General features: G+C 47.0%; 2 protein-coding genes across 6 annotated transcripts; one reads left to right on the forward strand and one right to left on the reverse strand.

Moving 5' to 3' along the window:
- Positions 1-26: 26 nt before the first annotated feature.
- Positions 27-7,954, forward strand: LOC105026511 (KH homology domain-containing protein 4). Of its 2 annotated transcripts, none has more exons than XM_010898014.4 (14): positions 27-201; positions 1,087-1,354; positions 2,314-2,433; positions 2,665-2,744; positions 2,830-2,882; positions 3,144-3,355; positions 3,897-4,105; positions 4,629-4,689; positions 5,120-5,177; positions 5,751-6,028; positions 6,259-6,366; positions 6,494-6,582; positions 6,822-6,946; positions 7,391-7,954. In XM_010898014.4, the coding sequence occupies exons 1-14, from the start codon at positions 173-175 to the stop codon at positions 7,564-7,566; spliced, it is 1,866 nt and encodes a 621-aa protein (XP_010896316.3). In that variant the 5' UTR covers positions 27-172; the 3' UTR covers positions 7,567-7,954. The 2 variants fall into 2 exon arrangements, with proteins under 2 accessions (XP_010896316.3, XP_010896317.3); XM_010898015.4 differs by lacking the exon at positions 27-201 and adding an exon at positions 658-838.
- Positions 7,955-8,352: 398 nt separating this feature from the next.
- LOC105026510 (fibronectin type III and SPRY domain-containing protein 2) lies at positions 8,353-22,049 on the reverse strand. 4 transcript variants are annotated; one of them, XM_010898011.4, is made up of 14 exons: positions 21,804-22,049; positions 21,119-21,366; positions 20,619-20,709; positions 17,386-17,481; positions 16,794-17,027; positions 16,504-16,526; positions 15,073-15,194; positions 13,683-13,850; positions 13,101-13,229; positions 12,598-12,748; positions 11,458-11,591; positions 11,217-11,349; positions 10,945-11,121; positions 8,353-8,744 (listed from the first exon to the last, which is right to left on the reverse strand). In XM_010898011.4, the coding sequence occupies exons 2-14, from the start codon at positions 21,343-21,345 to the stop codon at positions 8,492-8,494; spliced, it is 1,938 nt and encodes a 645-aa protein (XP_010896313.2). In that variant the 5' UTR covers positions 21,346-21,366; positions 21,804-22,049; the 3' UTR covers positions 8,353-8,491. The 4 variants fall into 4 exon arrangements, with proteins under 4 accessions (XP_010896313.2, XP_034144121.1, XP_034144123.1 ...); XM_020054017.3 differs by lacking the exon at positions 8,353-8,744 and adding an exon at positions 8,751-8,915; XM_034288230.1 differs by lacking the exons at positions 21,119-21,366; positions 21,804-22,049 and having other exon boundaries at positions 20,609-20,681.
- Between the last annotated feature and the right edge of the window lie 92 nt (positions 22,050-22,141).

The raw sequence follows: 22,141 nt of genomic DNA on the forward strand, positions 1-22,141 counted from the left end.
CACGGACTACAGAGATCCTCTATCTATATCTACTAGTGTAACGAATATCCGGCCTGTGCGTCGACGTCCGCCGGCAACCGCCTTTTTGACCAGATCCTGAGTGCTGTGGAATGAGGACGAAATCAGCGTTGAGGAGCTTGGACACACATTCCTTAGCAAATTGAACTCTGCTATGTCTTCGGGGATGACCGGGCAGACACCGTGAGTTATATTTGTTATTTGACACCATAAACCGTTGTTATTTCAAATATGGTTTAAAAAAAAAAAAATAGTGTCGCTATTTTGGGTACGTTAACTAGCTAGTGCAGCGTTCTACAGACGCTAGCTTCTTGCTAATGTAGTCAACTACGTTTTTTTGTTGGATAGTTACCTAGCTACAATAGACAACTGTGGTTAGTTATTCATATTCTAATGCAGGTAAAAAGCACTGTATGTAAAATATTTGGTATAGTTTGTACGTTTAATTGAAATTGCTGATAAGGCGCACTTTCTTGTTTTTGTCATAGCTAGCTGTAATCATTGCTAGCTACAGTAAGCTAACTGTTCTCCGTTACGGTAGCGCATTTTGCTACCTAACGGCATCGAATTTCAAATGTTTTAACTTTCTTATTGGTTAACGATAGTACATTACATTTACTATTGCTAGTTTCTGGAGGGTCAAGAAAGTGGTTTCTCTAAAGTTGTGGTTACCCGCTGATACTACCCTCCAAGAGAATATTGTAGTGGAACAGGCCAGAAAAGCTTACTAGAGAATGCCGAGGCCTACTAACGCTACAAACATGCTAACTTAGGTAGCTGGCGTTGGCGCATGGTGGGGTCGTTCTGAGCTACAAATTGGGTAATTTGCGAAGCGAGCTCACCAGCCATACTAATTAGATCATTATGTTAAACTGTATTCAACGACTTTGAAAAATAGCCGCTTTTCTTACACTTACAACAACGCTTTAATCCAGAATGCGTTATAGTTAGTGATAGTCGGACAGATTCGCCCGTAGGTGTCGGATATCAATTTCTGCGGAGTGCATCACGACTTTAGCTATTGTTACAACACATTTGGCGTTGATACCCTTCTGACTGTGTATGCAGGTGCCTAACCAGCAGCAGCAGATGGGATCAACCAGCTCAGCCCAAAACGAGGGTAGATGTCATGCAAGGCTTCGCTTCCGCCGTGGTGACGGCCCCGTCCTGCACGTCGGCCACTGCTGCCCCTCCAACAGCCCAGCAGACCCCGCAGAGGGACCTGCCTGCAACGCAGGGTGGTGGTGTGGAGATGGCTGCCGCCATGGCTGCAAAGATTAATGCTATGCTAATGGCCAAGGGAAAACTGATGGTTGCCCCTCCACTTCCTGGGAAGGTGGGCGAGTGTTATTTCTCTCTCCTCCCCCCCCGTGCAGGGAATTGATCTTACATTTCACTCCACCAGTAGGCTCAAATGATTGGTACTAATACTTAGAAAACATTGATGTAGACTTTTGTTGTTGTTATAAATCACATAACTTGTGTATATACTAGACTTTAGAATTTTCTTTCTCAAAAAAGTGGGGTGAAACACTTGCAATGTGTAGTGCATTGTGACCCCCAGTTCAATTCAGTCTCCCATAAAATGTGGGAAGATGTTATGTGAACTTCCAAAAGATATTCAGTACAAAGCCAACACGGCTTATCACCAAGAGTACCCCATTCCTCCTGTCAAGTGTGGTAGCGGGAGCATCATGCAGTGAGTCTGCGTCTGTTTAGCAGAGACCGGGGCTTTGATCGGGATAGAGGAGACCATGAACAGCTACAACTATCACGGTATAGACCCTAAAGTTTCAACATGACGACAGATCCCAGCACACACCCGACACAGCCAAGGAATGTCTTGTGAAATGAAAATCAATGTCCTGGTTTGGCCTGGTCTGTCGGGACCAATATCCTGTGGAAAATCTATGGAGTGATTGCATGGAATCCCCTTGCAATTTGACTGCTCTTCTGCAACAAGTGGGGTGGAATAGTCCAGCCCGGTACTGCCAAACCAGATTTAAACTATTTGAGGTCCTCTGGAAAATAGCTAAAGCCGGGATAGGGGTTACTCTGGAATCTCAAACCACATTGCAGGAACGCGTTGAACCACACTGCAGGAACGCGTTGAAACTTATTAGGAGTTTAGCGCCTTATTTTTATATGCCCTCAATCATGCTGTCTAGGTAATGTTTTTGTGTTTTCAAACCACTTGGTTTTCATGCTTTAAGTTCAAATGTATTACACTTTCTATGTCCACTGTTTGTCACTTGTGTATGTCTTGAAAATAAATCACAGCGGTATTGCCCACAGACCCCTGTATGTTTGCCAGCTGTCGGTGGAGGAGATGAGACTGTGGTGACAGAGGTGGACATCAATGACGTGCCCATCAACAGCAGAAACCTGCTCACTAAAGGAAAAACACAGGAGGAGGTAAAGGCAACCTGCTTGATTCCTGGCGTCCTCTCTGTGAGGACACCGATGGGGTGTCACGTTCAACCTGTCTTCCAAAGTGACGTGTTGGGTGGCCTGGGACACATTCTCCTATTACACATGTCCACCCTGACCCAAAAATGAGACTTTCCCAACTGCTCAGGACACTTTAGTCCTCTTGGACTTTGGTTGAGCGAGCTGGTTGAAAACGTTTCTGTCCTGCTGTTTCAGATCCGACAGTTCAGCGGTGCGGTGGTCTCAACCAAAGGCCATTACATGAGCAATGCAGAGAAGTCCCATGGAAAAGGAGTGTATGTATCCGTTTGAGATGTCACTGTGTGTTTGGCTGTCGTTGACCCTTTCCATGTGGACTTCTAACAGCGTCTCTTTATTTAGAGAAAGGCCTTTGTATTTGCACATCCAGGGAAAGAGTCAAGAAGAGGTGAATAGTAAGTAGAATCCTTCTGTCTAGTCTGTACTTCTAGACCTTTTTCTTCTTCATCCCGCCATTTTGAGTCTGTCGGTTGTTTTCCATCTCATTGGGTGGATACTTTTGTTCACTAGATTATTTCCGTAGTCTATTATAGAAGTTGGTGGACTGAAACTGTTGTCTTTCTGACTGGGATTGTTGATCCCAGTATGTTATTCCTGTGTGTCTGTGACCTGTACGTTGACCCCCTCCCCCCATGTCTACTTCCTGGTTCTTACAGAGGCAGTCCTGAGGATAAAGGAGATCATCTCTGAGGATGTGTTGAGGACTGCTGCCGCGCTGGGGTCCCAACTGAGACCCGTCATGCCCCCCCTGCCCATCTACCCCCAGCCCCCCCGACCTGTGGCTGCCCCCCATCCGCACATACCCAGAATGCCCAGCGTCAACCCCCCAATGCCCCATGGACACCGGCCCACTGCTCCTCACCAAGGGGTAAGTCCAGGGATGTCTGCATAACCACGTCCCATAGCTGGAGGTGATAGAAGGTGAGGCCGGCTGATACCGTGTGACCCTCACTGATACCCACCTCCTAGAGTAACCCAGCGGAGAGAACAGCCTGGTGTACCAGTCAATCACCATGGGTTCTGCTGCTGTCGCTTACAAGGCCGCTCTGTGGGAAGCCTTTTGAATTCCACACGGCTGTGTATCAGTTAGCGTGTAAACCTGTTTGTGACGTGGATGAATTCTGTGTGTAGCGAAGCCGACTGTTCCTACATTTACATTTTAGTCATTTACCAGGCGCTCTTATCCAGAGTGACTTACAGTAAGTGAATGCATTTTAAGAGCTGGGTGAAATGACCATGCCGTTTAGTAGTAAATGCATCCTAATCAGTGAAACGGTTTTTGGCAGCTGTAATTACCAGTGGTGCATGATGGTCCGGCAGTTTAACGGTCTTCTCCAGTGTCCTCTAACGAGCGTGACTCCGGTACCTCACGGATCAGCCTCGTTTAACTCTCGCATCGCTCCCAACAGAGTTTTGTGCACGCCAAGATCTTTGTGGGCCTGGACCAGGCCCTGCCCTCCTTCAATGTGAACGAGAAGGTGGAGGGTCCAGGGGGGACCTACCTGGGCCACATCCAGACTGAGACGGGGGCGCGGGTCTTCCTCCGGGGGAAAGGCTCTGGGTACATCGAACAGGCCTCGAGGCGGGAGTCCTTCGAGCCGCTCTACGTCTACATCAGGTGAGACCCAATGCCATTCAGCGTTGTGCCTGGGCCCCGAGCGCCGTTTAGTGCCTGGGCCCCCGAGCGCCGTTTAGTGCCTGGGCCCCCGAGCGCCGTTTAGTGCCTGGGCCCCCGAGCGCCGTTTAGTGCCTGGGCCCCCGAGCGCCGTTTAGTGCCTGGGCCCCCGAGCGCCGTTTAGTGCCTGGGCCCCCGAGCGCCGTTTAGTGCCTGGGCCCCCGAGCGCCGTTTAGTGCCTGGGCCCCCGAGCGCCGTTTAGTGCCTGGGCCCCCGAGCGCCGTTTAGTGCCTGGCGCTTCATTCTATCGAGGGGGCGTGTGTTGGAGAGAGCCCCACATTTAGTGAATGATAAACAAGGACGTTACCAAAGCGGTTCCGGTCTGCCGTCCTGCTGTCTTTATCGCCGGGTGTTGACTGACGTTGGGTCATGTTCTAGGGTCTGAGAGGGTTCGTGTTTGGTGGTGTAGTTGTTTGCGGTGTCGGTGTGATTCTTCATTGTGACGTCCCCATGTTGTCTGTTTCAGCCACCCGAACTCAACAGGGCTGGAGGCAGCGAAGAAGCTCACCGAGAGCCTGTTGGAAACCGTAAGTAGTCACTCACTCATGTCCCATTTACACTTGGCCGTGCCGTCACGTGAAAATCCACCTACCGTGGACATTATAACGCGCCCCTGTCGTGAGTGCAGTCAAGTGTTTGGAGGTTAAAGAAAGTGAAACTATGGAAGAGTATATAGTTCTCACTGATACCCACCTCCTATAGGAAACAGTAGTGTGAACCACCCAACCTCCAGTGATAGGTCTGGAGTGCTCTGCACCTACTCACACCCAGTACACTGTAACCTCTCAGCCCTGACTCTGGCCTTCTGATTCTCTCACTGTGTGTATTTGCCACACACAGTGTTTCATTTACATTGAAGTGCATTTCTTCCTCTTTCCCACACTCACTCACTCTAAAGGAAGTTTTACCTGCCTCGCTAACGGTTCTGTCATCCTGCTCTGTTTCTCTGCTGTCCAGGTGAGAGCCGAACACGCCCGCGCCGTGTCCGTCTACACCGTGACCGGCTCCACCCAACGTAAGGCACACACTGACAACTACCCATAAGCCACCTGGCCAGAGCCCCGTGTTCACAGACCCGGGCCCGCTCTTACAGTGACCATATTACCTAGTTGTAGATGCTATGTAACGTTGTTTCCAAGGTTACCTCTGAACTGCCAGGGTGTCCCTACTAGCTACGGTCATAAGAGAATCCCTTTCTGTCTCTGGTGTCACAACGTCGACCAGAACCGTTAATGGGTCCTGGTGTGAACCGCATCGTCCCACGTCGTAAATCCGACCTGACGTCCATTCGGCCAGAGTTGCCCAACCCTGTTGTGCTGCGGTCCCGTTGGTTCCCCCGACCCCCGGTGGCGCTGTCTCACACACACACACACACACACACACACACACACACACACACCCTTTCGCCCCCCGGGCCAATTGTTCCACTCGTCATGCCACACTGGTGTCGGGGAGGGCCCACGGGGCAATTAGCTGCCCAGGAACAGGGTTGGGGCGGTCCTGCGTTAGCCCCCCCCTGCTGTGAATGAAGCCCTGCCCACCCTCTGGCCACGCCCATTAACCCTGGTCTCCTGTACTTGCCTTTCAGCATTCCCAGCTCACGGATACCCAGCTAATAGCACTTACTCTAACCAGGGCTGGTATGGCAGCGGCTACCCGCCGAGCTGTAACGGGACGGGGCTGCCCGGGGGCCACGCTGCCTCCGCCGGCTACCCCTCGGCGCCTGGACCCGCCTCTGGCTATTGGAGTAGTGGTGCTATTGGTCAGCAGCCCTGTCAATCTAACCTGTCGACAAACCCTCCATCTTCTCAGGCTATGGTTCAGTATCCGGTCTGTCCCAGGACGACGCACCCATACCTCGTGCAGGTAGGGACTGGGCTCGTGTCGTGTGTGGGGGTGGGGTGGGGGTTGCCGGTACGTGCTCAGGAACGGTTCCGCACAACGCGGCAGGCGGGTGGACGTTATGAACATCAGTTGGCTGCTGAGAAGTCCTGTGTTTCCGGTACTTTTTGGGGGGGGGGGGTGCTGGTGTGTGTGTGTGTGTGTGTGTCTGGGGTTACACTGAGCATTGGTTGGGTTTAAACTTGGCGTTTCAGGACCCTGGGTGTAGTGACCAGACCGAGGGGGACGTGTCGACGTCCAGCCCGACAGGGAGCCCCAAACGACGCTTCCATGAGGAGACCGGGGACAAGCAGGGCCCTCTGGTGAGCTGAAACTGTGACGGGGACCGTTTCTGTTCTGGTTGTCGTCAGAATTTCCTTGGTTAAATCCATCTTGGTATTGACTACAAGTGTTTGTCCGTTCCCCTAACAGTCTGTCTTGTTCCCTCAGCCTGACCGCAGCTCGCCTGAACCCTCTGTGAGAGCGACGGCTCCAGCTCTTCCTCCACAAACTGGTCCCAGTCTGGAAGAGCCTGAACGGTGTGTAAACTGCATAGATAACACCACTTCTGAAACTTAGATCTTGGCACATTGTGTAGGCTAAGATTTCTGAGTGAGAGTTAAGTGCTTGACTTTTAAAATACGATACTGGGCTGTACGGTTCACATGAATGTTGCATACAGGAACACACAGTCCTCTTGCGACGTGGCCCTAGAGCCGAAACGTTTTCCCACCTCTGATCTAAATGAAGCCTCTGGTCTTCTGCCGGGTGTCTGCAGGGTGTTGATGCCTCCACCTCCCCCTGTGTTTGTGGTCCCTGGCCCTGTGGCCCGGAAGAGACCCAGAGAGACAGCTGTCCCATTGGTCCTGCCCACCCAGCCTCCCAGCATCCCCGCATCACACGGTATGTCTCACACACACACACACACACACACACACACACCCCTCTGCAAAACACACACGTCACGGTGCCTGAACTGGCAGAAATGTAAACTCGGATGAGGTTTCTAGTGTTTTCTAAGATGGCTCCTCCCCAGTTGGAGTTATGGTGTGAGATGAGCTCCTCCGATTGGCTGTGCAATGCTAACGGTCACTTCCTGTATGTGTTCTTTTGTCTTCCTCTTGTGTTCTCTGTCTCCACATGTCTCCTCCACACGGACCTGTGGGTGCCTGACATGGATGTCACCTGGTGTGTGTCTCTGATTGTTCTGCTCTGGCTGTGGATCAAACCGACTCAAACGCGTGTGGGGGCTCTCCCTTTGCCTGCTCTCTCTCTCTCCATCCCAACCTCTTCCTCCCCACTGCGCGCTCTCTTTTTCTCTCTCGCCTGTGTTTCTGTGCCTTACAGGTCGCCCCGAGGAGGTGCCGGTGAAGAAGACCAAGGCAGTGGAGAAGCCTTCGTCAGACCTGGTGCCGTATGGTAGGGGAGTCATGGACTCCTCCTGCCTAGTTCCCTACGGGGGGGACTCCTCTGATGAGGAAGAGGAGAGGACTCGTGGGAGCAGTAAGACGGCTAACTCCTAACCCCCTCACCCCACGGTTCTTAGTTTCTGGGTTGCAGTAATCGGTGGTGGGTCAGAGTCCCAGTAGCTCTGCTGTCACCATGGAGGGCTCTACTGTGGCGCCTTGGTCCAGAGTGTTGCCTGGCTACAGCCCTGTGGCCAGATTCACAGGCATGCTACAGTATCATGTTATCACAGTTAATAAAGACAGTTTTCATTAAGGTAACAGTTTTATTTTTAAGTTTTTTAAAAGCTTGTGGTGTCGTCCATCCATGACTGAGCCTGTTCTACAGTGATTGTTCTCTCCAACCTGCTTTGCACCTGTTGACTATTACGATTATATTGTATATAATGGAAAAATGGTGTGAATCTGTTCCCATGGAATACTGTAATAAAAGGATTAGGAAATGGCCGTGTGATTTATTTCCCCCTCCCCTCCCAACAAGTGTTGTAGGACTCAGATGTCATTTGGATTCAGGGCAAAATGTGATTTTACTAGTAGTGACTGTTCATCGTTGCATAGAATTTTTTTATTTCCCTGCCTTTCCACATGCTTGTGATAACAGCTGATGCAGTAGCCAGTCTAAATGGATGTCACTACCACACGAGGACGTGTTTTACATTTGTTCTCAGGTGGCCTATTACAAAGACTTGATTCAAACTGGTCCCTAGCAGAAAACCACGGAAATGTTTTCCTCTCGCTGGGCTCGATAATCACAGTGAAGTCGTTCTGGACACTTAAGGATTAGAATGAGCTTAATGTTGAGGTGTTAATGGGGGGGGGGTGACCAAGATGAACTGTTAAAACTTTTTTAAATGTCTTTTATTCAGCATAACATGGAGCTATAATACAGTAGTATCGGGTTGAGGTGTGGAACTGAACAGACATTTCAGCAGACAGTTCACTTGTACCCTACACCGGTCAGTGTGCCTGGTGACCAGGTGGCTCAGACTGAGTGGACATACCAGGGGGTGGCTACCCCATTACAGACGGTCAGCGCCCCGGGGTTGTCGAGGGCAAAGCAGGGTTGAACGTAGTCCAGGAAGTTGCAGTGGAACGTGTGCAGGTGCTGTTTCAGGTCTGCGTTGAAAAAGGAGAGCATCCCTGCCGCGTAATCCAAGCTGACCCCAATCCTCACCGGGTTCACTGTTATCCGAACGTCCGGGCTCCAGCCGCCGTGGAGGAACTCGTACTTGTGTCTGGAGGAGAGAAGGGACGCCATGGAGAAGAGGGATGGACAGATGAAAATGATGGATGGAGGTGGACAGAAGGAGGGGTGGAGAATGGAGCGGGGGCTGGGGTGGACATGTTACACAGACTTCTATATATGTGGTATAGAAGACTAATTTGGCAGGAAGTCATACTTGCGCCTAGATGGAGACAGAATGGAGGAGGAGATGGGGGAGAAAATGGGAGACAGTGTTGCTCAGCGGAAGCATCGTGAAGAATCATTCACATGTAGCCTGCAGCTTATTGGCTGGTCAATGTGGCGTTGGTAAAAAAAGCAAAACCCCGCTGAAGTCCCGTGCGGTCTTCGATCGTCAGGGTAGGTCCCAGGACACCGGTCGTAGGGGTGTTTACCCAGATGCCCCGGCTGAACGTCTAACCTGGCCCTTGGTCTCGCCACAGCCACCTAATCATCCCCAGCTTCCAACAGGCTTATCCATCCAGCCCTTTCAACCCCTGTCAACTAGAACTCAACTTCAGCATTAGGAGGATAAGCTGAATTACTAGAATGCAAAACACGGCCACAGCATTTGGATAGTCACCATAACCTGAAGATTCTTGACAGGAATTCATACAATCAACAAACGATTAAGAAACAGTAAATGCTTTCCAGTGTCAAGGTTTGTTTTACTAGATACAGTAACATTGCAGTTTACTAAGTTTGTAATGCATCTACAGTATGACTGTCCAAATCAACTGTCACCCGTGTTGCATTTAATAAATAATCTTGTTTTAAAAAAGAACACTTCCCTAAGTATCCTGTGGTTTTTCCAATGCTCTGTTTTCTTGTCTGGGCGTTAGGAAAGAACTCAAAGAAACAGAACCAATGGTCTGTGGCCCACTCCCTTACCCAACCGAACAGCCGTTTATATTTTCTAATAAAATCACTATTGTGCCAACCCTCCACAGAGATACTTTCTAGGCTTTTTTCCCCCCACTTAAAACAGATCAGACAGAAATGTCGTTCCTGTTACATTACCAATTTCAGAGTGTTATTTTTAGATATTATTCTTGAGATATCAAGGGTTTAACATCTCAATTTGGGTTTTGACAGATTCAACCCTCCTATGTTTTGATTCACACTCTGGTATTTTGACCGATCTGATCCTTGATCTCATGTGTGCTTAACTACTTAATGAGCCCCGGCAGTTCAAACTTCAAGTACCACTAAGATGCCGAATGTGAAATCTCGACACTCGCGGTGCCAAATAAAACGCAGTTCGTTGCCAGAGAAAGGCTTTTATTCAAAGGAGGATTAGCACGGGATGTGAGCAGTGTATATTGTCAGGTTCTGCGTAGGCAGTGGGTAAAAAAACACACACACACACACACACACACACACACACACACACACACACACAGAAGCTCAGTATGTTGACATGTCTCAGAGACAGTTCCACAGACCTGCACAGGGCCAGGTATAGTTGCTATGGAAACTAGCTATAAGGAAATTATATTATTTGGTCTATTTCTTTTTTTTTTTTTTGCAGGGGAAATATCTTGACTTCTCAGTTCTGCCTGAGACACAGTATGATTTATGGGGGCGAAAACTGAGGAGAAGCGAGTCGATCGCAACATATTGCCATCTCGCTGTAGGAACGGGAGAGATATTTTAATGACCATGAATATCCTTGGCTGGCCTACTTTTCAAAGTGTCTGTGTGTGTGTGTCCCATTTGGGAAGATAAGCATACTTCTTCCTCAGGGGAGACGTGGTGTTGACATGTCAGCGGGATGTAAAGCAAAACCCAGATGAAACGCCATTCAAAGTGCACTACAGAGGGCTTAGAAGGCGGTTTGAGACGCGCTTTTCCAACTCCCCGGTTTGTCACATAGTTTAGATGACAGGCCCAGTACAGAACTTCACAAACACACCCCATTCCTGTCCCTGACTTGGGAGAGTTAATTCATACAGTAGGTAAAAACTCTTCGTAGAGGGTCTCAATGTGAGCACAAACACACCTGCTCCAAGTGCCTCTCAGAATCTCAATACGTCCCCTGTGATACAACTGGGCTGGAGCAAAAGCCTGCACCCTGTGGTCCTCCAGGTCGAGTTAGCGATTGTTACCTGGACGGAGGAAGCATGTCCCGTACCCAGCATGCTTTAGCTCTCCCCAAGTAGGCATTGATGTCAGGTCAGGGGTTAGGTCAGTTACGGGGTGTGGGGTCTCACCTGGATGGGGTCAGGACGTGTCTCATGCACCAGGAGGAGTCGGTTCCACCCAGGTAGGAGTTCCTCTGGGTGTCTTCATAGGCCACACCGATCCTGTACTCCGTGGCCTCCTCCACAGCCACCTCCCAGTACCTCCTGCCTCGCACGGGGATCAGGTCGCCCAGCACAGCTGCACACCTGGGCCAAGAAGACACAACACACTGAGTCTGCCAGGGGCTGGATCAAAACGCCCGCCGGCGCCGTCTATGCCTCCGCTGGCGTCTGGTCGGTACCTGGCGAAGGTGTTGTCGTCGAAGGTCATCGCAGAGATCGGCAGCTCCTCATCTCCGTAGAACATGGAGAAGCCATCCTCGGAGAGGGACAGACACGGGTGGGCTGTGTCCTGCAGAAGGTGGAAGACGGTTCCTACGTGTACACACACACACACACACACACACACACACAGCAAGTGTGAAGTAACAACCCCTGCCATACATACTGTAGAAACATCATACCATTGGAGCCTCTTCTCACCTGTGGTAGAGATGCAGATGGGCTCACTCTTGTTGCTAGGACCCCCAATGTTCACAGCCCTGACGGAGATTAGGTACTGTCTCCCTGGCTGCAGCTGGATCAGACACTCACAGGTAGGAACAGCCACAATGGACCTACAGAGACCACCAATCACGTTACGGATCAGCAGGGAGAGCCAATCACATTATAAACCAATGGAGAGCAGGATTGGGGTTCCAGCCAGATGTCGTTAGAGGACACAATGGATGGAAAGATTGTGTACCACCGCAGGCGTCAACATTGAAGGCATCCGCCATTTTAATTTTGACAAGAGGGTGGGACTTCCCTCGCTGATCCTAACGGCCCACAGGAAAGAGAAGTTAATTGATGAAAGGATGCTATAATGGCACGAATACTCTGATGAGACGTCTTCTCTCTACACGGTCAAGTCTCGATAATGTCTTTTGACCAGTCAACTCAGAAAGTGGATTCAAATTCCCATTCAGCATGTGTACTGTGTGTTTGTATGTGTGTGTGTGTGTGTGTGTATGTGTATGTTTATGAGTGTTTGCCTGTGTGTGAATGCGTGTGTGTTTGTATGTGTGTGTGTGTGTGTATGTGTATGTTTATGAGTGTTTGCCTGTGTGTGAATGCGTGTGTGTTTGTATGTGTGTGTGTGTGTGTGTGTGTGTGTATGTTTATGAGTGTTTGCCTGTGTGTGAATGCGTGTGTGTTTGTATGTGTGTGTGTGTGTGTGTGTGTATGTTTATGAGTGTTTGCCTGTGTGTGAATGCGTGTGTGTTTGTATGTGTGTGTGTGTGTGTATGTGTATGTTTATGAGTGTTTGCCTGTGTGTGAATGCGTGTGTGTTTGTATGTGTGTGTGAATGCGTGTGTGTTTGTATGTGTGTGTGTGTGTGTATGTGTATGTTTATGAGTGTTTGCCTGTGTGTGAATGCGTGTGTGTTTGTATGTGTGTGTGTGTGTGTGTGTGTATGTTTATGAGTGTTTGCCTGTGTGTGAATGTGTGTGTGTTTGTATGTGTGTGTGTGTGTTTGTATGTGTGTGTGAATGCGTGTGTGTTTGTATGTGTGTGTGTGTGTGTGTGTGTTTGTATGTGTGTGTGTGTGTGTGTGTGTTTGAGAATCCTTGTGTTTCCTACTCCGTGACTCCACCCTCTTCGTCTGTGCCCGTCTCACTCAGATCCACTGTGTAGGATTCAACTGGGTTGGTGTTTCCAGACTCCCAGCGAATCAGAGCGGCCTCTGGACAGCTGCTACACCCCCTTTCTCTGATGACTGGTGGAGAGGGGACTTGAGAGGGAGAAGACAGGAAGAAAGAGAATGGGTGAGAGAAAAACAAGTTCAAACGAGAGAGACAGGGACATAAAGGGAGTGACTTTTGGCAACACTTTTCTCTTACTGAACTAATGTCAGGGGATTACCAACCCCACCCAGAACTCAAATTTCATGTGATCCAATAATTCCTTTTTCTGTAATAGGCCCAAGGTGTTACATCCTAGAGATGTTACCTGGGGCGTTTGACTGTAACAGGGTGGGAGTGTAACCTGTAACAAGCCCCCTGAGTGTTGGACTGTAACAGGGCGGGAGTGTAACCTGTAACAAGGCCCCTGAGTGTTTGACTGTAACAGGGCCGGGTTGTTACCTGTCATGTAGACGGCCTTCTCGCTGGCAGGGCTGATGCCTGTGGTGTTGGTCGCTGTGACCCAGAACTCATACTGGGCGTTCGGATGCAGGTCTTCAACCCAACAGTGGGTCTCGTTCACCTTACACACTGAAACAAAGCCAAACTCAGTTATTTCAATTACAATATTATCGCTAGGGTTTGTTTATAGGATTTCATGCTTCTATTGGTAGAGGACAGTAGGAAATATATATGTTGAAATAGCAGTAAGACAGAATAAATCTCTTATTAGTGCTATTATTTGACAGTTTTTTTCTTAACTTATTATTATTATTAATAAAATTTATGAATAAAGTTGAACATGCTGCAGCAATATTTGTATGCGTACTGGAGGCAGTGGCTAAAACCACTGGGTCACAGAGATGGAAAATTGACCAACTGGATCCAACTCAATATGTTCTGATTATACATTCTTATTCAGTGCTATACACCTTCCAGTTATACTGGAAGTTCCAATTCTATGCTATACAGGTTCAGGTTCTATGTTCCAATTCTATGCTCTGAATGGTACATTCTGCTGGTTCTGGGTCCACTAGTCGTTACCATCGGGTGCCTCGGCACAGTCCACAGCTGCGGCGTCCTCCAGGACGGGTCGGTAGTACAGCTCGTAGAATTCCACGGTGTCGTCCGAGAACAGGCTCCAGCACACACGCAGAGAGGTCTGCGTGGCCGAGTTAGCCACCTGAGGGTTGATGACCGGAGCGGACGGGGCTGGAGACACATCACAGACCGATCCGTTATGACGCCGTTCCAACGCAATCACATCAAACGTCTAAATGGGAGGGCGCGGAGCTGGGGGGGGTGGCGCTAAGCCTTGGCACCAAGAGAGGCGAGTGGAGTCACCGTTTTACCGACACGTCTGGCCTGTGGAACCACTGTGTCCGCTGCGACTCCAATCCTGGCTGTGTGGCTGTTTTTGTTGGGACCAGGCATGTAGTCATAGTGTCGGCCGGCAGGAAGCCTGACCGCAACGCAGACTGAACTATCTGGGTCTTAAGACGGAGGGTTGACCGTTGACTTGACATTCAAACACTTCACACAGGCAGGAGTGGGGAGGGACGGGCCAAAACACTATCGGGGTCCAGCTGGTAGCTTGGAACATTCTGAGAAACCAAACCAAGTGGGTGTGAAGTGAGCCGCATACAGGTCAGCTTCATAGACGCGGGAGTCCCCAATGACATCCTTGCCCCTCTACTGAAGTACTTAGCTGAAGCAGTATAGGCACAGGTCAGAAGTGCAACGCTCACGAAATAGGGGTCCATTTGGGACACCCCCATCCATTCTGTCAAACTTCAGCGGGACTAAAGGCACCACTCAGGACGCGTTGGCTCATCACTCCAGTGGCCCGGTGTAATTAAAGCCTCTGAGAAAACATCACTCTGCTTCAAAGTAATTTGTTTCCAAGCAACCAAAGTCCCCTAGCTAACTGGAGTGATTTCCAAGGGGCCTCGGCTCGACTCTGTTCCTAGTTTATGGTTTTCCGTAATGGAATTGCTGTGCAGAGTGACTAATTATGAAGAATCACAAACGTAAGAATTAATTAAGGAAAGAAACAGCTCTTTACTCTAAATGAACTTACTTATTCAGAATAAATATTTCAGGAATATAGTAATGGGATCAGAAATGTTTTGACATGTATTTGTAAAAACTGTGAAGAAACAAACGATGGACCTGTGGGTGGTGGGGTGGCCGTATCTACACGTTATCACAGATTTCTGTGATGCTTATTTGACTTTAGAAAGTAGAAATTAGAAAATGTCTTCCTTCTGTGAGCACAAAAAAAAAGCCTCAAAATAATTATTGAGCACACACAAAAAAAGCCTTTTCCATGTCAGAGCACAAAAAAAGGCTTTTATTGTGCTCCAGAATTATTTTGAGCCTTTTTGTTGTGCTCACAGAAGGCATTTGTGAAATAAATCTTCTTGGGCCAGACCTGGTACTATGTTGATGGAATCCATCAGGGTCTTAACATCTGAGAGGTCAGCGAGGGGTGTTTCAAACTCCAGTGGCGTTGCCAGTGTCAGTCCAGGCTTCTCCTTCGCAAACTCTTCAATTCTGATTTGACAAGCAAAACATCAAACACCAAAACACAGGCTTGGATTTAACAACCACACAAAAGAAAATAAACTGAATTCTGACTGGATAGACACAGAAGTCATCAAACCCCTCACTGCAAACTCTTTTTCATTGAACAAGCAGTCAGAAGCCAGGCTCGTATTCAGTCGAAGCATTCAGAATGTTGCTGACAGAATACATACATCTGGCATGCTGCCTAATCCTAAACAATGGTAAACGATAACATTTCTACATTCTCCTCTGCCTGACCAGATGAACGGTTGTTTGGCCACAACCAGGAAGTTGTCATGGCAATGACGCAGCTGACCAGTGAGGCAGCCAGAGGCCTGTGGGGCCAGGAAAACACACGTCTTGTAACGTTGCAACAGACGGAACGGAAAGCACCTAAGAATGAAAGTGGATATGGTGTCATGCGTCATTCTGCTAATTAAACCTAAGCTACGACAACACACCAGCCTCCACATCAAACGCATTCACTACACTGGTTAATCTTAATTTGTAAAATTAGCTGGGTAATTAGGAACTGATGTCATTCTGGTTTCTGAACACAGAATGGATGACCTTTAATGACATCCAGTATAAACACATATACCAGTCTGTTATTCGGGTTCACGGAATATCACTGTTCTTCACAGTTATTAAAGATCACTTCAGTACCATGCCACAACAGACAGTCTTATTTAGCTTTGGTGTAGCCTGGGTTCCACATATATTTATCCAGTCTTGTCAACTCCTCCTATGATAATATTAATGATTTTTAAAAAGGTCACAGGACAGGGTTTTCCTTTGGGTAAATAGACTGTGCAACTTAACATTTATTTTATTTAAGAAGTACGTTTCCAAAAGAAATTTGACATTATCTGTGCTTTTAAAATAATTCTTTTTTGGTGATTAGTTGTGGTCAGTTTGTGTTGAACACACATTTTAATACTGACCACACATCCTTATGTGGTTCTGGACCCCAACCGACATCGTCCCATGGCCAACTCTTGTTGCTCCGCTATAACACAGACCAAACGGATCTAGCCTGAGTGTGAGCTTGTTTGTCAGATAATGCCCATCCCCATCACTCATTTTCAGCCCAAACACAATGAGTGATAGATTGTCAGGTGCACAAACAGATCGGCAACCAAGCTAAAACCAATCTGGGACCAAACCAAAACAGATGTATAACCAGGCTACAACAAATGTGCATCCAGGCGAAAACAGATCTGTAATCAGGCTAAACCAGATCTGGACCCAGTTCTGTTGTATTAGTCTCAAATATTAGCCTTCCTTTGTACCTTACCTCTTCATGGTTGGCATAACTGACTGTCAATGGAAAGTTCACAACATAAACAGTCAACGTTCTAGTAGCCATTAACATTTCAAGAATCATGAAACCAACATCTGGCACAAACAACTCCGAATTACATTACAGCTCATAGCAAACAACCAATACACTGATCATTAGATGCACTGCTAATATTACATTTGGTTTAAAAACATTTTAAAAGTTATTTACAACTGTTAAAATGCTCTGTCAATTCAACGACTTAACCTTGTATAGGTCTTTCACAAACAGCTACTCCAACCGACCTGTAGGAATAATCGTTTGTCCTCTGTGCGGTACAGTTCCTGGGCGGTCTCAATCAGGTCCTTAGAGGCATCCAGCATTCGCCCACAGTCTAGCAGCTTGTTGTATAGAGTCTCCAGCTTCATCTTCTTCTCCTCTCCCAGGGCAGCTGTGCGCTCGTCGTAACGCTGGGACAACGTCTGCAGAACGTCATTGTAGTGCTGTTCCAGGTGCTGCTCACGGCGACCGAAATTCTCCTGGAAAATATTGTATTTTTAATTGGTTACGCACGTGTATGATATCATATCTTGGTCATGTTGTTGTAATGTCTTTGTAATGTCTTGGTCGTATCTTGGTCATGTTATTGTAATGTCTGTGTAATGTCTTGATCATGTCTTGGTCATGTTACTGTAATGTCCTTGTAAATATCTTGGTCATGTTATTGTAATGTCTGTGTAATGTATTGATCATATCATGGTCATGTTACTGTAATTTATTTGCAATGTATTGTTCATATCATGTACGTGTTACTGTAATGTCTTGGTCATGTTATTGTAATGTGTTGTTCATATCTTGGTCATGTCACGGTCATGCCAGTACATGTGGTTCTAGCACCTCCACAGTAAGGAAGATCTCCTCTAGATGTCCAGTGAAGTTCTCCATCTCCGCCACCTTTCCCTCCAATTTAGTCCTGATTATGTTCACCTTATCCTGAAAGCACAACAGGTATGTACTCTTTCAGAGGGTCAAGGGTTAGGTTAGGGTCCAGGTTAGCCTGAGTGCCACTCTGTGCTCTAGATTCCTGTGGCTGCTATCACGACAAACAATTCCCATAGAACATGGCAAGAGGGTACACTAAGACTGGCATTCAAGCTAGATCAAGACAAATATTATTTGTGTGTATATACATTCAGTGTACAGCATATAAATACATGTACAGAATCTCACAGAAGTGAGTACACCCCTCACTTTTTGCAAACATTTAATTATATCTTTTCATGTGACAACACTGAGGAAATGACACTTTGCTACAATGTAAAGTAGTGAGTGTACAGCTTGTATAACAGTGTATAAACCACTGGCAACAAAAGTGAGTACACCCCTAAGTGAAAATGTCCAAATTGGGCCCAAAGTGTCAGTATTTTGTGTGGCCACAATTATTTTCCAGAATTTTCTTAACCCTCTTGGGCATGGAGTTCACCAGAGGTTCCCACTGGGGTCCTCTTCCACTCCTCCATGAAGACATCATGGAGCTGGTGGATGTTAGAAACCTGGCACTCCTCCACCTTCCATTTGAGGATGCCTCACAGATGCTCAATAGGGTTTAGGTCTGGAGACATGCTTGGCCAGTCCATCGACTTTACCCTCAGCTTCTTTAGCAAGGCATTGGTCATCTTGGAGGTGTGTTTGAGGTTGTTATCATGCTGGAATACTGCCCTGCGGCCCAGTCTCCGAAGGGAGGGGATCATGCTCTGCTTCAGTATGTCACAGTAAATGTTGGCATTCATGGTTCCCTCAATGAACTGTAGCTCCCCAGTGCCAGCAGCACTCATGCAGCCCCAGACCATGACACTCCCACCACCATGCTTGACTGTAGGCAAGACACACTTGTCTTTGTACTCCTCACCTGGTTGCCGCCACACACACTTCACATCATCTGAGCCAAATAAGTTTGTTGTTCTCATCAGACCACAGGGCATGGTTCCAGTAAGCAATGTCCTTAGTCTGCTTGTCTTCAGCAAACTGTTTGCAGGCTTTCTAGTGCTTCCATCTTTTGAAGAGGCTTCCTATTGGGATGACAGCCATGCAGACGAATTTGATGCAGTGTGCGGCATATGGTCTGAGCACTGACAGGCTGACCCCCCAGCCCTTCAACCTCTGCAGCAATGCTGGCAGCACTCATACGTCTAATTCCCAAAGACAACCTCTGGATAAGACGCTGAGCACGTGCACTCAAATTATTTGGTAGAAGATGGCGAGGCCTATTCTGAGTGGAACCAGTCCTGTTAAACCACTGTATGGTCTTGGCCACCGTGCTGCAGCTCAGTTTCAGGGTCTCGGCAATCTTCTTATAGCCTAGGCCATCTTTATGTAGAGCAACAATACTTTTTTTGAGATCCTCAGAGAGTTTAACCTGAGACCTTGAAACACTAAAGAGTTCCATGACACCGAGGAGGGAAAATGGCTAATTGGGCCCAATTTGGAGCCAGCAGTTTAGACATGAATGGCTGTGTGTTGAGTTATTTTGAGGGATAGAAAATGTTGCACTGTTACACAAGCTGTACAATCACTACTTAATATTATAGCAAAGTGTAATTTCCTCAGTGTTGTCCCATGAAAAGATATTATCAAATATTTGCAAAAATGTGAAGGGTGTATTCACTTCTGTGATTACACATACATGTATGTATACATATACATATATACACACTCACCTAAAGGATTATTAGGAACACCTGTTCAATTTCTCATTAATGCAATTATCAAATCAACCAATCACATGGCAGTTGCTTCAATGCATTTAGGGGTGTGGTCCTGGTCAAGACAATCTCCTGAACTCCAAACTGAATGTCAGAATGGGAAAGAAAGGTGATTTAAGCAATTTTGAGCGTGGCATGGTTGTTGGTGCCAGATGGGCCGGTCTGAGTATTTCACAATCTGCTCAGATACCGGGATTTTCACGCACAACCATTTCTAGGGTTTACAAAGAATGGTGTGAAAAGGGAAAAACATCCAGAATGCGGCAGAAAATGCCTTGTTGATGCTAGAGGTCAGAGGAGAATGGGCCGACTGATTCAAGCTGATAGAAGAGCAACTTTGACTGAAATAACCACTCGTTACAACCGAGGTATGCAGCAAAGCATTTGTGAAGCCACAGCACGCACAACCTTGAGGCGTATGGGCTACAACATCAGAAGACCCCACCGGGTACCACTCATCTCCACTACAAATAGGAAAAAGAGGCTACAATTTGCACGAGCTCAGCAAAATTGGACAGTTGAAGACTGAAAGAATGTTGCCTGGTCTGATGAGTCTCGATTTCTGTTGAGACATTCAGATGGTAGAGTCAGAATTTGGCGTAAAAAGAATGAGAACATGGATCCATCATGCCTTGTTACCACTGTGCAGGCTGGTGCTGGTGTAATGGTGTGGGGGATGTTTTCTTGGCACACTTTAGGTCCCTTAGTGCCAATTGGGCATCGTTTAAATGCCACGGCCTACCTGAGCATTGTTTCTGATCATGTCCATCCCTTTATGACCACCATGTACCCATCCCCTGATGGCTACTTCCAGCAGGATAATGCACCATGTCACAAAGCTTGAATCATTTCAAATTGGTTTCTTGAACATGACAATGAGTTCACTGTACTGAAATGGCCCGCACAGTCACCAGATCTCAACCCAATAGAGCATCTTTGGGATGTGGTGGAACGGGACCTTCATGCCCTGGATGTGCATCCCACAAATCTCCATCAACTGCAAGATGCTATCCTATCAATATGGGCCAACATTTCTAAAGAATGCTTTCAGCACCTTGTTGAATCAATGCCATGTAGAATTAAGGCGAAAGGGGGTCAAACACAGTATTAGTATGGTGTTCCTAATAATCCTTTAGGTGAGTATATATATATATAGTACCAGTCAAAGGTTTGGACACACCTGCTCATTCAAGTGTATTTCTTTAGTTTTCTACTTTCCAAACTGTAGAATAATAGACATCAAGACATCAAAACTTTGAAATAACACACATGGAATCATGTAGTAACCAAAATGTAATTCCATGTGTGTTATCGTGAAGTCAACAATGTGGTAAATAGGAAACAGGACACACACCGACCATTTCTGACCTCTGATTCTGTATGCTCCTCAAACACATCATCTGCACAGACAGCTGACGTGGTTCCATCCTCATCTGAAGATGGGATGAATGGTTCAAACCTGATGATGATCGTATTCATTAGGTTATATTATGCATCCTTCAACATGTCACCACGTCTACATAGATAAACAGACAGACATGCAAACGGCAGGCCACACTTTATTAGGCAAATAACGACAATCAAGGCCACCTCTGTCCATTTTGCCCAGTTACAGTACACTTCACTGAAGTCCCTTTTAATGTCATTCTGAGCAGTTTGGACGTTCTAAAAACTGACCAGACAATTTTCCCATCAGCCAATATGTATACCAGCTTTTCAATGTTTTATCAGCCAAATGCCAGCTAGTCGGCTATGGGAAGCCCTGGTGTATAACTACTGCCACTGTGTCCTGGAACAAGGTCCTTCACCTCAGTAAAAGCAAGAATATCATGCAAATGTATCAATGAATCCAGCATTGTATAACAAACCTCAGAGAGTCATCAGTATCCACTGAGAAACGCTGAAACGTCGAGGAAACCTCCCTGGCCTCTCTCATGCCAGGAACCACTACGAAGGCCTCTTTAGTAGGGAGGTCCCTGTTCACCTCCTCCTCCACCTTCTCATGCTTCTCCTTGAGATCCTCCTCGTCTCCACTCAGCCCCTCCTCAGCGATGACATCCAGACTGGATCCTGAGAAGACCTCATAGAGGTCCATGGCGAAGGAAGGCGGGGATTACTAAATTAAGGAAAAGGAAATAATTGAATATATTCAACATTACCATTGTCCAATAAGAATGTGATCACAACGGAAGTAGGCATCGTAAATGATGTCTCAACACTAACCAGAAAATTAATAACTTTTAAATCAAGCTTCATTTGTGATCTTCATTAAAAAAAATATTTGATCTTGAATTGTTCAATTGAAAAGTATTTTCCATCAATATATTTATGATTTATGGTGAACATACTCATAACAATACTGACACTGAACCAAAAATAACCGTACTAAGTGATGATAATGCGGAGTTTGGTACTGTGACTTCCCGGAACTCTGTCAAAACATAGAGCAGCTGTACACACAAACTCAACACGCAATTCATTATGTAGACATTTTTCTATTATGAAATAATAATTCTTATTATACGGTTATGACTCATGTTAAGAACAACTTACCTTGGTGATAAACGATTCTGAAAATTCCGCAGTCAATTCAGGACGACCATTGGCGGTGTTTGTTAGCCAGGCTGGCTTACCAAACAGGCGAACACAGCTTGTGACAAATATAGCAGGGACAGCAAATATATTGCAGAAGGATCAGGTGTCAGCAAATACCGTCCCCAGAGAGCCAAAGAGCCAACCTCGGCTAATAAAGATGGGTAATATTGTATTTATTCAAAGTTAATGTAATTGTGAATGTGATTATGTTTCACTTTGATGTGACACATTGCAGTTCCCGTATGTTGTTATAAAAGACTTTGACCGAATCAAAGGCATTATGGAATTTCCCTCGA

The sequence above is a fragment of the Esox lucius genome, chromosome 2 (genome assembly GCF_011004845.1).
Source record: "Esox lucius isolate fEsoLuc1 chromosome 2, fEsoLuc1.pri, whole genome shotgun sequence".
Classification (NCBI taxonomy): domain Eukaryota; kingdom Metazoa; phylum Chordata; class Actinopteri; order Esociformes; family Esocidae; genus Esox; species Esox lucius.

Bases quoted from the DNA above. Each gene is read 5' to 3' on its own strand.
- LOC105026511 (XM_010898014.4), top strand. From the start codon at position 173: ATGTCTTCGGGGATGACCGGGCAGACACC. The intron at 5,178-5,750 runs GTAAGGCACACA...CTTGCCTTTCAG, and splicing joins CGTGACCGGCTCCACCCAAC to CATTCCCAGCTCACGGATAC. The intron at 6,947-7,390 runs GTATGTCTCACA...TGTGCCTTACAG, and splicing joins CAGCATCCCCGCATCACACG to GTCGCCCCGAGGAGGTGCCG.
- LOC105026510 (XM_010898011.4), bottom strand. From the start codon at position 21,345: ATGGACCTCTATGAGGTCTTCTCAGGATCCAGTCTGGATGTCATCGCT. The intron at 20,710-21,118 runs GTTTGTTATACA...GATCATCATCAG, and splicing joins GATACTGATGACTCTCTGAG to GTTTGAACCATTCATCCCAT. The intron at 17,028-17,385 runs GTGCTAGAACCA...AATATTTTCCAG, and splicing joins AGATCTTCCTTACTGTGGAG to GAGAATTTCGGTCGCCGTGA.